Below are 15273 nucleotides of genomic sequence, written 5' to 3' on the forward strand. Positions count from 1 at the left end.
GCATGCTGGGAGACTGAGGCAGCGGAGCAGCAGCAGCAGCAGCAGCAGCAGCAGCCGGCTGACTTCACCTCTCGGTGCTCCGCCGGATTAATGTGTCAGGAGGACAGCTCTGCCTTTAACCGAGTCATGGAAACCTGTGGACAACATCTCAAGGTGAGCTCACCTGTCCCTTTACGTCACTAAAGACACCTGCTGTCAGAGCGAGCCGCCGGGATGACCAGGACGAGCTAATGCTAAAGCTAACGGGAAGCTGCTTGTTGTTGACGTTAGCTAGCTGCGTAGTTAGCTCAGCTAGTTCACTTCTCATTTACCTTAATCTTAATCTTAACCTTAATCTACCTGAGATTAACATATATGAGAGCTTAAAAAGAATAGAGACGAATCCTCAAAGTGTCAACAAACCTCCAGGTGACTCGGTTAAATTAGCTCTGCTTTTAGCTTCCCTACAGAAGCTAACGATGCTAAGCAGAGTTAGCTTGTGTTTCACTGTCGGCCTGTCAGACTAACTGGATGAATCTAACGTCAGCTGTTAGCATCATGTCACAGCAACATCAGGCAGGTCGTGTTCTGTTCTGCTTCAAACGGGGCTGTTAAGTTTCCTCTAAGTTTTAACCTGCCATTTAGCTGCGTTAGCCTGTTAGCTTCCCTTTAGCATGACAGGAGAGCTAAAGGTGTTCAACTCTTTAACCAGCACAGCAGAGATGAGGAGGTAAAGGTGCAAACAGACGTCGTAAAGGGATACCTGTGTCATCACGGGGTTGATATCAGATAGTAGATTTATAAATAATGTTAATGTTAGTTTCTGCAGTTAGATAATTCAGTTTAATAACGTTAAACAAATGACAGTAACTCTAAATCTCAGGATGTGAAAAACTCAAACTGGGATTATCAGCCTTCTACAAATCACTCAGCAGACTCTTTTATCCAAAGCGACGTACATCAGAGAGTAAGAACAACACAAGCAAGGATCTAGAAAAAAGGGAACAATGTGAGTAAGAGCAAACGATCAGCTTTGAGTCTGATTGGACACACAGGTGCTGACAGGAAGTGACCAGAGGCAAAGCACAACATTGAGGGCAGTTCTTGAGAGCTCTAATCAGTATAGAAACCATCTTATAAGTCGTCGTTATCAAACAAAAACCATCGTCATTACCATCATCATCATCAGTAATATGGAGACCATCATCATTAAGTTAGTAGGTATTCATGAAAGAGCTGGGTCTTTAGCTTTTTCTTAAAGGTGCAGAGGGACTCTGCAGATCACATGGAGTTTGGAAGTTCATTCCACCACCGGGGGGCGACAGAGGAGAAGAGTCTAGTCAGAGACTTAGGACCCTGTTGTGAAGGTTGGATCAGACGCCTTTCATTGGCAGAGCGTAGTGGGCGGTAGCCTTCACACAACAGCGATGAACTAAAGCCGCCGCTCTAGTCAATAATTGTGCTTCCACAGTGAGCGACCAGCTGATTATGTCGGCTGATGTTATCTTTTTCAGGGAGTATCGTATCGGCTAATTTAGTCGTAGATTTGCGCAAATATTTCTCGATTGAAGTCACACTAGCACTCTACTTTCTGGCTGTCAGCAGCAGCGTTTACGCTCAGTTTCTCTCCGGTTGAGTGACCATCTTGTCTTCATTATAAATCTTGTCTTCAAGTGTTTGATAACTGCATCTGAGGGATCGACACAATAAATGTGTTTATCTAAATCTATCTCTACAGATGGAACATAAATCTAAGAAAGATATCGGCCGATGTATCGGATCATTTTCCTCGGGCATCGCCCCGATAATCCCATATCGGTCGGGCCCTAGTTTTGTTAAGAAACAATCTTTTATTTTGAAGATCAATAGTATCAGAAAAGTACAGAAGCGGGGCTCCTGTAGCCTAGTGGTTGCGCAGCCCTTGTACAGAGGCTGTAGTCCTCATTGCAGCAGCTGTGGGTTCAGTTCCAGCACCCCCTTTGCTCCACATCACATCCGTTCTCTCTCCTCCCAGCGTTTCCTGTTTCTCTTCAACTGTCCTCTTTAATAAATGGCCCAAAATATTTCTTTAAAAAAAGATGAGTCCAAAAGCTGTAGAATTGTACGTCTATATCATAAGACAGGTGAGTAGGAGAGGCATCATAACAAAGTTTAATATTCAACCCTCTTACACAAGGAAAAGAGTGTTCTTAAAGACATTTCCCTTCATCACAGTTAACTGGTCTTTCTGGACTTGCTCGGCTGGAAACTACCTGCTCCCAGGTATTCAGGGAAATAAGGCCGACAAGGCAAACACACGTTTCAGACACCACCCATCGTTCTGCTTGGACGGGGAGTGTGAAAACAAGCGTCTCAAGGAAGCGTGATTTGCATTTCAGAAACTTGAGGTTAACACTTAGTTTGCAGGATTGACCTCCTGAGAAATATGGAACTGCAGGATTTTGCACTTCTGCATCGGACTCATTTTTCAAGACCGGAGGTTGCCCCTTATGTCGCCGTCATGTCGCCCTTATGTCGCCCTTATGTCGCCGTCATGTCGCCCTTATGTTGCTGTCATGTCGCTGTCATGTCGCTGTCATGTCGCCGTCATGGCGCCCTTATGTCGCCCTTATGTCGCCCTTATGTCGCCGTCATGGCGCCCTCATGTCGCCCTCATGTCGCCCTCATGTCGCCCTTATGTCGCCGTCATGTCGCCCTCATGTCGCCCTCATGTCGCCCTTATGTCGCTGTCATGTCACCCTCATGTCGCTGTCATGTCACCCTCATGTCACCGTCATGTTCCTCTCATGTCACCCTCATGTCGCTGTCATGTCACCCTCATGTCGCCATCATGTCACCCTCATGTCGCCGTCATGTCACCCTCATGTCGCTGTCATGCCGCCCTCATGTCGCTGTCATGTCGCCCTCATGTTGCCCTCATGTCGCCCTCATGTCGCTGTCATGTCACCCTCATGTCACCCTCATGTCGCTGTCATGTCGCCCTCATGTCGCCCTCATGTCGCCCTCATGTCGCCCTTATGTCGCCCTCATGTCGCCGTCATGTTCCTCTCATGTCACCCTCATGTCACTGTCATGTCACCCTCATGTCACTGTCATGTCACCCTCATGTCGCCGTCATGTCACCCTCATGTCGCCGTCATGTCACCCTCATGTCGCTGTCATGTCACTGTCATGTCACCCTCATGTCACCGTCATGTCACTGTCATGTCACCCTCATGTCACCGTCATGTCACCCTCATGTCACCCTCATGTCACCGTCATGTCACCCTCATGTCGCTGTCATGTCACCCTCATGTCGCTGTCATGTCACCCTCATGTCACCGTCATGTCACTGTCATGTCACCCTCATGTCGCTGTCATGTCACCCTCATGTCACCCTCATGTCACCGTCATGTCACCCTCATGTCGCTGTCATGTCGCCCTCATGTCGCCCTCATGTCGCCCTTATGTCACCCTCATGTCACCGTCATGTTCCTCTCATGTCACCCTCATGTCGCTGTCATGTCACCCTCATGTCACCGTCATGTCACCCTCATGTCGCCCTCATGTCACCCTCATGTCGCTGTCATGTCACCCTCATGTCGCCGTCATGTCGCCCTCATGTCGCCGTCATGTCGCCCTCATGTCGCCCTCATGTCGCCCTCATGTTGCCCTCATGTTGCCCTCATGTTGCCCTCATGTAGCCCTCATATCGCCAAGGCTCAGACCGATGTGAGTCAACAAATGTTTAAGGGCTCTTAATCAATGTTTCTCTCACATTTAGAATAATCTCTGTACTTGGCTCCTCATTATCTCCCTGTTACTGTCAGTTTGACGCCAATCCGTCTCTTTTTAGTGCCTCTGTAATTTGATTTCTGCTGCGGCTCAAACCACACATGAATCTAATTGGTCCCTGAGCACCAATAAGAGCAGCTCTTATTAACTTCTTGTGTTCATGTAGCCAGACTGAGGCTAAAAGGTGCATTCTGATGGATTTGAACCTGTGGTTTTCACTGTTTGAAATCTGAAAGAGTTTAGCAAACAGCTTGAGCCTGTAGAGGAGAAACCAGCTGTGAAGCCGTTTCTCATGAAGAGTAACACAGAAACAGGCGCTACCTTAATGTTTTCAAATCCCTCAGACTCCATTAAAAAAAAACAAAGAGAATTGAATCTAAGATCACAGGAGTTCCTGTTTACCACTTCCTTCTTTGGTTAGTTTTTATTGACATTGTGTGTTATGTAATGGGGGCGGATCTGAACAAACCCTTTGACTCACAGACTCGGGCAGCAGAGGACCAGTAACTCCCCAGTAACTCCCCAGTAACTCCCTCGTTTCTGCTGGTTTTGAAAAGAGCGATGTAACAGCTGTTTGTGGTTCCATAAAATCATCTTCCTCTTTGACAAAAAGGTCTTTCACTGCAGCACTCACACTCAGCCCAGTCGTCCCGTACCGTGCTGAACCATAGTCCCCCCGTCCCCCCCCCGTCCCCCCCGTCCCCCCTGCACTCACACTGCTCCAGGACTAACCGGGCCCGAGCACGGTTACCTCTTGTAACCTACATAACGTCCCAATACAGCACACATGGCTACTGTGACATCATGACAGATCTTCTGGAGGAATTCAAAAAGAGTTTGAATCGACTTTTTATTAACGCTATGAACCGTGTTAGTCTGGAGTAAACATCTTCCATGTATATTTCTTCTGTCTGATTATTCGTCTCTGTTTGCTCTCTCAGGTGTAGGCAAGAGGACTCGTTGATTGCCAGAGCGCCATGGAACCAGATGTCATCCGCATATACTCGTCCTCTCCGCCCCCGATGGAGGACGGAGCAGAGGAAGAGGAAAATGACTTTGGAGACTTCGGCACCTTCTCCAGCGTCCCCGCCAGCATCAGCTTCACAGAGTTCGACACCCCGACGACTTTCAACCAGACACAGGCTTTGAACGCCACGTCCCCGCCCGAGCTCATCAACAACAGAGGGGTGGTAGCGTTCAGTCACAGCTCGTCCAACGGCACCCACAGCCCCAATATCGACCTGTCAAAGGCTAATGGCGTTGTGCCGTCAGGCCACCTGGACAGCTGTCCCTCAGAAAGAACTGAGATGAAAAAAGTCCTCTCTAGCTCTCTGGATTTCTCAGTGAGCGGGACAGCTGGCGGCGAGCCCGCTGACTGCAACGGCGGCGGCACAGAGGTGCTAACAAACGGGTTTGCATCCCTGGACGTTCAGGGAAGTCCTTCCTCGCAGAATTCTGTCCACTCACTCATAATAGGAACGTCCACTGGGGACAATGGCAGCATCCCCGTCGAGAGCCCAGAGGATGATTTTGCAGACTTTGCTGCTTTTTCAGATGCTGAAGCACACCTGAGCCAGACTGCTAACGAGGACTTGGACAACCCCACAGAGGGCAGCTGGTCGGCGGAGGAACACTGTAATATAAGACAGGGAACGACCTCAGAGGACAATGTCAGGGACACAAACAGAACTGGCTCTGATTCCTTATCTGTCCCCACTGAGGCTCCGGACCGGGGCTCGCACACAGACGCTGACTCTCAACAAAGGGACGTAGCCTTTGCCTCAGAGGCAGTTTGCACTAACACACCCCTCGCTCTGAACGGGGTGGCTGTAGCTGACGGGGACGATTCCAAAGACGCTGCTGGCTGCTGTGAAAATAACCTCTCACCGGACGCAGATGGCGAGGCGGGGCAGCCGGACTGGAAGGGCTCCGGTAACGAGACCGAGACAGAAACCGAGACAGAGACTTCGTTTGGTCGGCCGTTGTCCACAGACGCTCTGGAGGAGTATGGAGACATGAGCACTACGGGCTCCGTGCCCTCGCCGCTCCCCCAAGGGGAGACTGCCACACCTGCAGACCACAGCCAGCTGGCCGAGGACGACATGGACGAGGACTTTGGGGATTTCGGAGACGCCGGCTCGTTCAGTGGTCAGGGTTTTGCAGATTTTGATCAGCTGGAAGCCCAGGAGGAGCCGAGCAAGTCTCACAGCCCCGCCCCTGCACAGGAAGCCGTGGACGCTGCGGACGATGACGACTTTGGCGACTTCGACTCCCCGAAATTCCACACAGGTGGAAACGAGGCGGAGGATGGAGGAACATTTGCAGACTTTCCCGTCAGTGACAGTTTTGGGAATTTCAGCTCAGCGACAGATGGAGCAGACGATGGGGGGGACGCAGGGTGGAGCGCCTTCGGGGAGCAGCAGCAGCAGGTGGAGGGGGAGTCCTGGGCGGCGTTCAGCACAGAGCCGAGTGACGCTCCTCCTGCAGACAGCGGAGAGGAGGAACAGGAGGAGGAGGAGGAGGAGGAGGAGGAGGAGGAGTGGCATCAAAGTGTATCTCCTGCAGTCAGCAACGAAGCCAGCAGGACAGACGAACAGTCGGTGAGCATGATGGGAAATGAACTGGTGACACTGGGAAACGTTATGCATGCAGAGTTAATGGACCCATATGTCATCGTTTCAGGGTCGTTTTTAATTTATTTCTAAAGAGCTTAATAGGACAGGAAGAGTTTGAAGAAGGCCGATTATGATCTCATAGGTCATAGAAACATACGCTGATGCTTATAAATATGCAGCTCAGGTCAGAGACAGTCAGGTTATTTATGTTTACCTCAAATAAGACCATACGTCTAAAAACATCCCACTCCCACCTGACAGCCACCCACAGTATCTGAGAAGAAAATGAGCAGAACCAGGAGCAACACTAAAAAGTTCTGCTGTTCTCAAAATGAAAAGGTTACACCTTTAAAATCCTCTTCTCCATGTTCCTCTAACTCTAACATGTGTCTCTAGTCCGTCTACAAACCCCCCAATGATGAGAAAAGTTCATCCTCTCTGTCTTCCGCCTGCTCCACTTTTCAGAAAATGTGTGCTCAAACAGGCCGTTTGGAGGCTTTCCCTTCATGACATCACAAAGGGCAGTAGCTCCTCCCCCAGGTGGGTGACACTCCCACAGCTAGGTGTTTGTTCTGCCCTCTGAGTCTGCCTTCTCACTGTAAACAATAGGACATGGAGCGAGAAAGCACCGAGTACACCCAAGCACTTCCAGAGAGGGGGCGTGGTCAGACACAGCTCATTTACATATTTAAAGGTACAGACACAGAAACAGCCTGTTCTGAGCAGAGCTGAAATAGAGGGGTTTATAGACATGATCAAATACAGGATCAGAGTGGATTTAGAGCAAGAAACTTCACACACATGTTTTGAGGAGCTCTGACACTTATTTAAACTGAAGAAGAAGAGGAGGATATGTCACCTTTAAATCAGTTCTTATTTGTGTTTGAGTCACAGCCCCTTTAAACTTGTGTCCTCTGTTTGTGTTCAACATTAACCGACCTCCTAATGAGAAAGGTCATATCTCTGATTTGGTCAAGTGGAACTGAGAGTGAAGGTGTGCACTGTCCTGAAATGATCCGTGGTGTGCTGACGTCTGCACATTCAGGTGTGGTTGAAAAGTGACACACACACACACATAAACACACCTGCGTTTAATCCTGCAGGCCCCGCCCTGAGGATGTGACTGGATCAAGTATTTAAACATTCCTTAACGATGCACACACAGACTCTAATGAGCCGTGAAGTCCAAACTGAACCGGCTCGAAGACAAATAAAGAGAGAGAGACGCCTAAATAACTCTTAATTAACCCGATTTATTCACAAAAACATCCATTAAATTACACACAGAAGAGGTGTGGATGTCAGCAGAGTCAGGAGTGTTAATGTGATGAGTGTGTCGATGGAAAAGAAAGACAAAGTAACCAAACAGCTGGCAGCTTTTCTAATGACTGTGAGCATTGAGCCCAGGTGAACCTCCACCTGCTCCGGACCTGGCTTCAGCCTTTCCCCCATTTGGACACTTTGCTAATAAAGACCTGCTTCCCTCTCAGGTCTCAGAGAAGCTAACGTCTAGTACAGGTTGCCTGACACACATGGATCAGGTTCATTACTCTGAGCTGTGAGTGTAAACACACACACACACACACACACACACACACACACACAGTGCCCTTAAGAAAATGTTTTAAAAATGCACCATTTCAAGCACCCACACGCGTCTGTCTCCAATGCAAAGGCCGTTAGTTTATAGTGATGGATGTTGTTGATTCTGACGGTTAAGACAGTGGATGAGGGACCAGATGTTGCATTCAGTGTTTTAATGAGAAGTAGAAAGAAAGAGTCGTGGAGGTCGAGCGCAGCCTGCTGGGACAAATATTCCTCAGTGTGTTCAGGATACTTTTATCAACAGGAAGTCCGTCAGTCGGGTTTTCTGTTTCAGTCATCCGGTTCTATGGAGAAGAGTTTTGATTGGCTGCTCGTCTCTTTGCAGGCGTCCCTCTCGAGTCGTCTGGAGAAGCTGTTTCAGAGCAGCTTCCCTCAGACCGCCGCCGTCCCCGTCATGGAGGATGGGGAGGTGTCGACCCTGAAGAACCTGCTGGACCCTTTAGAGGAGAAACCACGGCCAGGAGCCGAGGAGGAGCAGGAGGAGACGTCGCCGGGCAACAGGTGAGTCTCTTCCTCGTCGAGGGCCTTTCAGGTAGGATGTGGCACAAGTTGCTAGGCGACCAAAATGTGAGAAAGCGCAGATACACTCATGGCTGCTCAACACATCGATAATGACTTGGCCTGACAGCGGTGCACATCGCACGCCGCTGCGTCCTTTCTGAAAGGTCCTTTTAAAATGTAACGTACAAACAGCTGATGTGACTGTGGGCTGATAGTCCTAACTGAAGCACTTACTGATTTGTAATGTTTTGTGTTTTCTAAGTCTTCATGTCGTCTCCTCGTCTCTGACTCTCTTCTGCGTCTCGCTGCAGGTGTGTGCGTGGCAGCGTGTGGATGCAGTTCCAGGACATCCACGAGGCACTCGGCCTCAGATACCAGTGGGGGGGCTCCCACTGCAACAAAGTGCTGCTCTGCTGTCTGGGCATCGACACCAGGAACATTGTGAGTCCACGCTGAGTGCTGCGTCTCCTAACGGCTTCATGATGCTGTCGGAAAAGAAAGAAAGAAATCACGCAGAAGTCTTTCAGATTTCAATTTAAACTTCTCTTTTCAACACCCCTCCAGTCTGCAGCAGGTTATTTTTAGAAGTCACTTAATGGTGCATCAAATAATCTGTGACCTTTGTTAACCCCTGCCGGCCGCCGTCAGGGACTGTGACATCATACGCTTCTGTCTTCCACACGAGCTTGAGGTTAACCCTCATGCATCACTATGAACATTTCTGTCCATTTGGTCAAATGTTCCCTCTTCATCTGCTCATCATTTTGTCTGTTAGAGCATATGGAACACATTTAGTAAGAAAGTCTCTCTTGATACATTTTGGAATGCACATTTTATTTTTTTAATAGATCAATAGATTTAACCCTTTAAATGCCAGAATCAAGTAATCAAACTGGCATTTAAAGGATTAAATTCCTGATAATTATTAAATATTTGATATTTCTGAGCAGGGCTGGAGTTGTTTAAGAGATTTATGCAGAAAAAAGTAGAAACAAATATCAATCTGTTCTATTTTTATAGCAGTTTCTTAGAAGTGGACATTTTTGTCCTTAGTGACTTCAGAGGGTAGTAAAGAGGAGGGGGGGTAACATGACCAGCCGTGTCCCAGTCTGTCACCGTCATGAACAAATCTGCCGTCAGCACATCGTCATATTTACACAAACTCAGTTAAACACATCATCCAAAATAAAAACACGGCTGCAGTGAATTCATCGCAGGAAGAACGGTGAAAACCGTCTGTCTGTTTCATGCTGAAAAAGAACGTCTCCTCGAAGCGTCCGCGTGGCAATTTAAGTACAGCTCCGGAGTGCCGACCTGGGGGTTAGCAGAGAGAACTCCCATGATTCCCTGCCAGCCTCTTTTTTTTTAAGATTTATTTTTGGGCTTTTTGTGCCTTTAATGGAGAGATAGGACAGTGGATAGAGTCAGAAACCAGAGAGAGAGAGAGAGAGAGAGAGAGAGGGGAATGACATGCGGGAAAGGAGCCACAGGCCGGATTTGAACCACTGAGCCACCAGCACCCCTATTCCCCGCCAGCCTCGATGTCATCTTTGTGTTAATATTTTGAGAGCCCCCTGGTGGCAGAGTTTACGTACTGAGCGTGGTTTTCATGAGAACCAATCAGAGTTCAGCTTGAAGCAGCCCTCCAGTTTTCTTTCCAGCAGGATGTTTTCTAACCTTTAACGTCTTTGTGTGCTCAGCTGTTCACAGGACAGAAGAAGCAGCCGGTCATCGTGCCCATGTACGCCGCCAGCCTGGTGAGTTTCTGTCACGCCAACATAACGCACCCTTCATCCAACACTCTGCATATACGTATCCATCCAGTCGTGTGTCCACCAAAGAGCTAAAATGTCTGGCAGCTCGTTGTCTGTTGATTGTTTTTTATCTTTAAGCTCAAACATGGTGGGTTTGTGTGCTTCTGTGTGCAGGGGATGCTGGAACCCACCAAAGAGCCCGTGAAGCCCGTCTCTGCAGCAGAGATGATCGCTTCGATAGCACAGGCGCCTCCAGCTGCTCCAGAGAAAACCTCCGGGACCCCAGACCCAGTCCAGGTGGGACCTCAGCACGGCTTCAGACAAACCCAACACTCGGAAGGGGAACGTTCAGCAGTTAGATTGCTTATATTTGAAAATAAAAGCCCTTCATGAATCGTAGTATCAGGGCTCCGTTAATGAACCCAGAGTTTATAGAATGAACTCAAATCAGCTGTTCTCAAACTGGAAACTCAAAACCTTCCCAGATCAGGCTCAGTCGTCTTGTAGGTCGTTGATTCAGAGTTTGTTGAGCCTCCTCTCAGAAACGGGTCGAGAGCGGCAGCACAGGGACCCGCTCATCCAGTCGGCGGCTTTCTGCTGCTCTCTAAACATTGACACAACTGAAAAAAAGACGCTCAGAATAAACAACAGGTGTTCTCGGCCTGAGCGTTAGTAATATTAACATTGTTCTTAATTCATAGAAAACACTTATTTGAGTCCCTTTAAATCTCTGAGACCTGAGCGACTCCAACTGTATCTCACTCTCTCTCTCTCTCTCTCTCTCATCCAGCAGGAGGCGCTCCCACCCGTCCAATTCGACTGGAGCAGCAGTGGCCTTACTAACCCTCTGGACGGTAGGTGACCCCCCCCCGCCCCGCCCCGTCTCCTCCGCCCTGAACACTCTGTTTCTCCCCTTCTTCTCGATGTTTCTCACACTTTACTAACCTCGTAGACAAAATGTCACCGGCCACTTCCTGTCAGTCTCAGCTGATGAACTCCGCAGGAGAGGCTGGTGACATCAAACAAAAACGTCTTTATTAAAGGAAAAATCCATTTTATCCTAAAGAATCTAAAACTCCTCAACTTTTAATTTTTTCTCAATATGAGCAACAGAACGGAAACTTTACCCTCATCAAAGACGGTTTCAAACTCCTTCAAAGGTCCAATCAGCGAGCTGTGTAGAGAGTGAGATGATAAAGGTATCTTACTATCTGATCATTAAGGAAACATGCTATGTTGAAGTGCTGGCTTCTCTGACAACAATGCAGCAGCCAGTATGTCCTCCTTCTAACTTTACATTCTGCTCCTGAATGCTCTGGATTTGTTTGGACCAGAGAAGGTAGGCGCTTTTAAGGCGACCACCACACGGCCGTTTTGGACGCCCCTCGGTTTACCAGATATGAGAGCAGTTATCAGGTCAACAGGTGTTGCAGCGATGGAAGCGGTCAAGAGAAGTGGTTCAGATAGAAGTGATTGTACCCGACCTAAAAAGCCTCTGCATGTTTCTAATAAGCTCCACGAGCAGAAACGTGCTCAAACTAGATCAATATTGGAGATGCTTTTGAAAAATGGAGAGAGGTTAGAACACAGAAAGGTTTACAGACCCATGCAGAGCTGGATAAACACTGAAGCTTCAGAGTCCACCACATGGTGACCTGAGTGAGCATCCACTCTAGAGAGGAGGGGGGGGGGGGCAGCTCTCTATGATGTTTAGAATTTAGACTGCAGTACCCATTTTAAAAACTAGGGGTCAGAGTTACATACTACTCCTTTAAGTTGTATTGTGGGTTCTGGTCTCGTGACGACCCTGAATGTGGGCGACTCGACAGTTTTCTATCTGCAGTGTTTGGATGTAAAGGTGGATTTTTCCTTTGAGAAACAACATGGCTGCTTTGCTCTGCATGAACTCTCGTCTTATTAAAGAGTTAAATCTAACGTTCCTCATGTAGCTGACTGATCACTCACACTGCTGCATGTCTCCGGTCTTCTCTCTCTCTCTCTCTCTCTCTCTCTCTCTCTCTCTCTTTCTCTCCGGCTGTTAACCTCGATCGCCCCCTGGCTGTGCAGCGAGCGGAGGCTCTTCTCTGTTAAACCTGGATTTCTTTGGTCCTGTGGAGGATTCAGGCTCCACCAGCTCAACCTCCATCCCAGGTCAGCAGCTGCTCCCAGCCTCCTCCTCTGTCGTCCCCCGTCTTCACATTAACCCCTTCATCCCTGCCTCTCATTCTTTAAAACTCATTAAGCTGGTCTGTGGGAGAAACCGGACCATGTATGAACTTGGAGAGAACCAAAGTTCTGGACTTGTTTAGACCAGCGCCATCTGGTGGCCCCTTTCAAAATGTCATTCATGAAACTCTCATTGTGCAAGTAGCTCCCAGTTTCCCCAGACTCTGTGGGCATCGCCGTTCACTGCCACTCTAGTCAATGCTCCCGTTTCCACAGAGAGCGCCGCGGTCCGTCTCCAGAGCTCGCCAGCAGCGCCACTAAGCGTTTAGCGTCGCTCCGGCGATGTAAGACAGTAACGCACTGGCACCACGAGTGTTGAGAAGTTTTAACGTCTTTAACGGGGACAACAACGGGGTCAGCAGTCTTGACTCGATGTAGAGTCAGGAACAAATGAGGTCAGCTGACTCGAGTTGGTGGAAGTGCATTCGAGAACTGAAAACGACGTTAATGGACACCCGAGTTTACCCGAGGTTAAAGGTTTGGCTAGTCGTTTTCAAAAGAACTACAAAAACTTACAAAAGAACTACAAAAAACTTACAAAAGAACTGCATTATTTCTGCACACAGCAAAGATTCACAGGAAACATTTTTAGATTACAATTCTGCAAACGGCGTCGTAACAAAGCTCCGTTATCATCTCGCCTTTCACTTTCCTCAACGCCGTGTGTGACTTCACTTTGTGTAATGGCGTTCAATGGCGAATCCATGGGTAAAGGGGCGGCTTCACACACACACACACACACACACACCGCCGCCTCACAGAGATCCCGTCTCTGCGCCTCTGTTACTACCTCTGATGGTGGCAACAAGGTGGGACGACTTTCATATTGAAGACGTCACGGGGCGGCGTAAATATCGCCCTTCAAACTGGTTATATGAATAAGACATCGTGTGTCCACAGAGGGCGCCACAGACGCAGCACTTACAGACAAAGAGGACGCGTCCCGGGATACCGTGAATCAAATGTAGGAGTGAATATTGATCAGGCGTTTCTGTCAGCTGACTTTGTGTTCCTCCTCCTCGTGTAGGTGTCGACCCCGAGCTTTACGAGCTGACCACGGCTAAGCTGGACCCGGGAAAACTCCGGCAGCCGGGTGGCCGACCGCCTTCGCCCGCCTGATGTCCACCATGGAGAAGACCAGCACCTCCACCAGGTACGAGGTCACAGAGGAGCTTCCTGTTTGTTTTCTATCAGAGACGAGGAACGCTTAGAATGAAGGAGCCGTTGAAATGTCAAGAGGCCACACCCCTTAACATACAAGCTTAAACTCTTATTTTTGTTAAACTGATTCTTAAGTGTGATCATTAACATTTTAGTTTTTCTTGCGATGAAACATGTTTTTGTTTTTTCCAGCTGTGTTATCGGTTCGTTGACATCTCGTGCTTTTATTTTGTCGGGAACAGGAAGCCGAGGAGAGAGGAGAATCTAAGCGAGGAGGCGTCCAAAGTGATCTCAGGTCTGCCCGACCTCTCCTTCATGCAGGCCAAAGTGCTGATGTTTCCCACCACGCTGACGCCCCTCGGCTCCACGGCCACACCGGACTGAAGCCCCGCCCCTCCCCTCCTCTATTACTGACATCACCCCCCTCCCCCCTGTCTGTTTGGCCCCGCCCACTGGATCGCTCATTTTCTTTTTCTTTCTCTTGCTGCGGCTTAGCTCCTCCCCTTCGTACGTTTTTTCTTCTTTTTAATTAGCGCGTTTTATATTTTGTTTTTCTTATTTAAAAATGAACAGCGAAGCATTTATCACGGCGGGGACGCTCGGGCGCGTGCACATTGACCAGGATTCATGATTAATTTATAGAGGAAGGTTTGTAGACGCCGTTCGTGTCCAGAAGAATCATCGTGTATATAATCAGGGATTCAACGTTTCTTCTTCGTTGGTTTTAATTGGGGATGATTTGACGTCTCTGTGGCGAGCGTGTGTTTGTGTCCGTGTGAAGGAAACGCTGCAGCTCTTGGAATCAAACTGAAGTGGTATATATGTTTAAAGAAAACATTTCTATACATCTATAAATCTATCAAAGTATAAATCTATATTTATGGACTTGAAACCACACTGCCTGCAAAATCCCGCTGAATGTTCGTCTCCTCGCTGCGTCTCAACGCCTTCGTTTTTACCCGCTTTAACCCCGATCCTCTGTCCTTTTCTTTCCTAATTTAACATCGATTTTAACTTAATTATGTCTGAACCTCTGTTGCTGCAGTCCGCTCATATATCTCTGTTCTGTACCTCGGGGGGGGGTGGGGGGGGGGGGGTGGGGAACCTCCGCTGATTGAACGCTGGAGAATCTGTTTCAGTTTTGACTCCACCTTTAAAGGTGACATATTTATTTATGTTCCTCTAACTCTAACATGTGTCTCTAGTCCGTCTACAAACCCCCCAATGATGAGAAAAGTCCATCCTCTCCATCCTCTGCCTGCTTCACTTTTCAGAAAATGTGTGCTTAAACAGGCCGTTTGGAGATTTTCCCTTCATGACATCACAAAGGGCAGTAGCCCCTCCCCCAGGTGGGTGACACTCCCACAGCTAGGTGTTTGTTCTGCCCTCTGAGTCTGCCTTCTCACCGTAAACAATAGGACATGGAGCGAGAAAGACCGAATACACCCAAGCCCTTCCAGAGAGGGGGCGTGGTCAGACACAGCTCATTTACATATTTAAAGGTACAGACACAGAAACAGCCTGTTCTGAGCAGGGCTGAAATAGAGGGGTTTATAGACATGATCAAATACAGGATCAGAGTGGATTTAGAACAAGAAACTTCACACACATGTTTTGAGGAGCTCTGAGACTTATTTACACTGAAGAAGAGGAGGAGG

General features: G+C 48.4%; 1 protein-coding gene across 1 annotated transcript; it reads left to right on the forward strand.

The window, feature by feature from the left end:
- aftpha (aftiphilin a) lies at nt 1-15266 on the forward strand. Its single transcript, XM_065960595.1, is given in 12 exon segments — nt 1-153; nt 4695-6353; nt 8299-8474; nt 8786-8915; nt 10175-10231; nt 10403-10525; nt 11019-11082; nt 12296-12379; nt 13482-13531; nt 13533-13556; nt 13558-13607; nt 13858-15266. Coding segments are annotated over 11 exon segments (2523 nt in total). The 5' UTR covers nt 1-153; nt 4695-4730; the 3' UTR covers nt 14000-15266.
- Nucleotides 15267-15273: the final 7 nt, after the last annotated feature.

This window comes from Labrus bergylta, chromosome 1 (assembly GCF_963930695.1).
Source record: "Labrus bergylta chromosome 1, fLabBer1.1, whole genome shotgun sequence".
NCBI classification, from domain to species: Eukaryota; Metazoa; Chordata; class Actinopteri; order Labriformes; family Labridae; genus Labrus; species Labrus bergylta.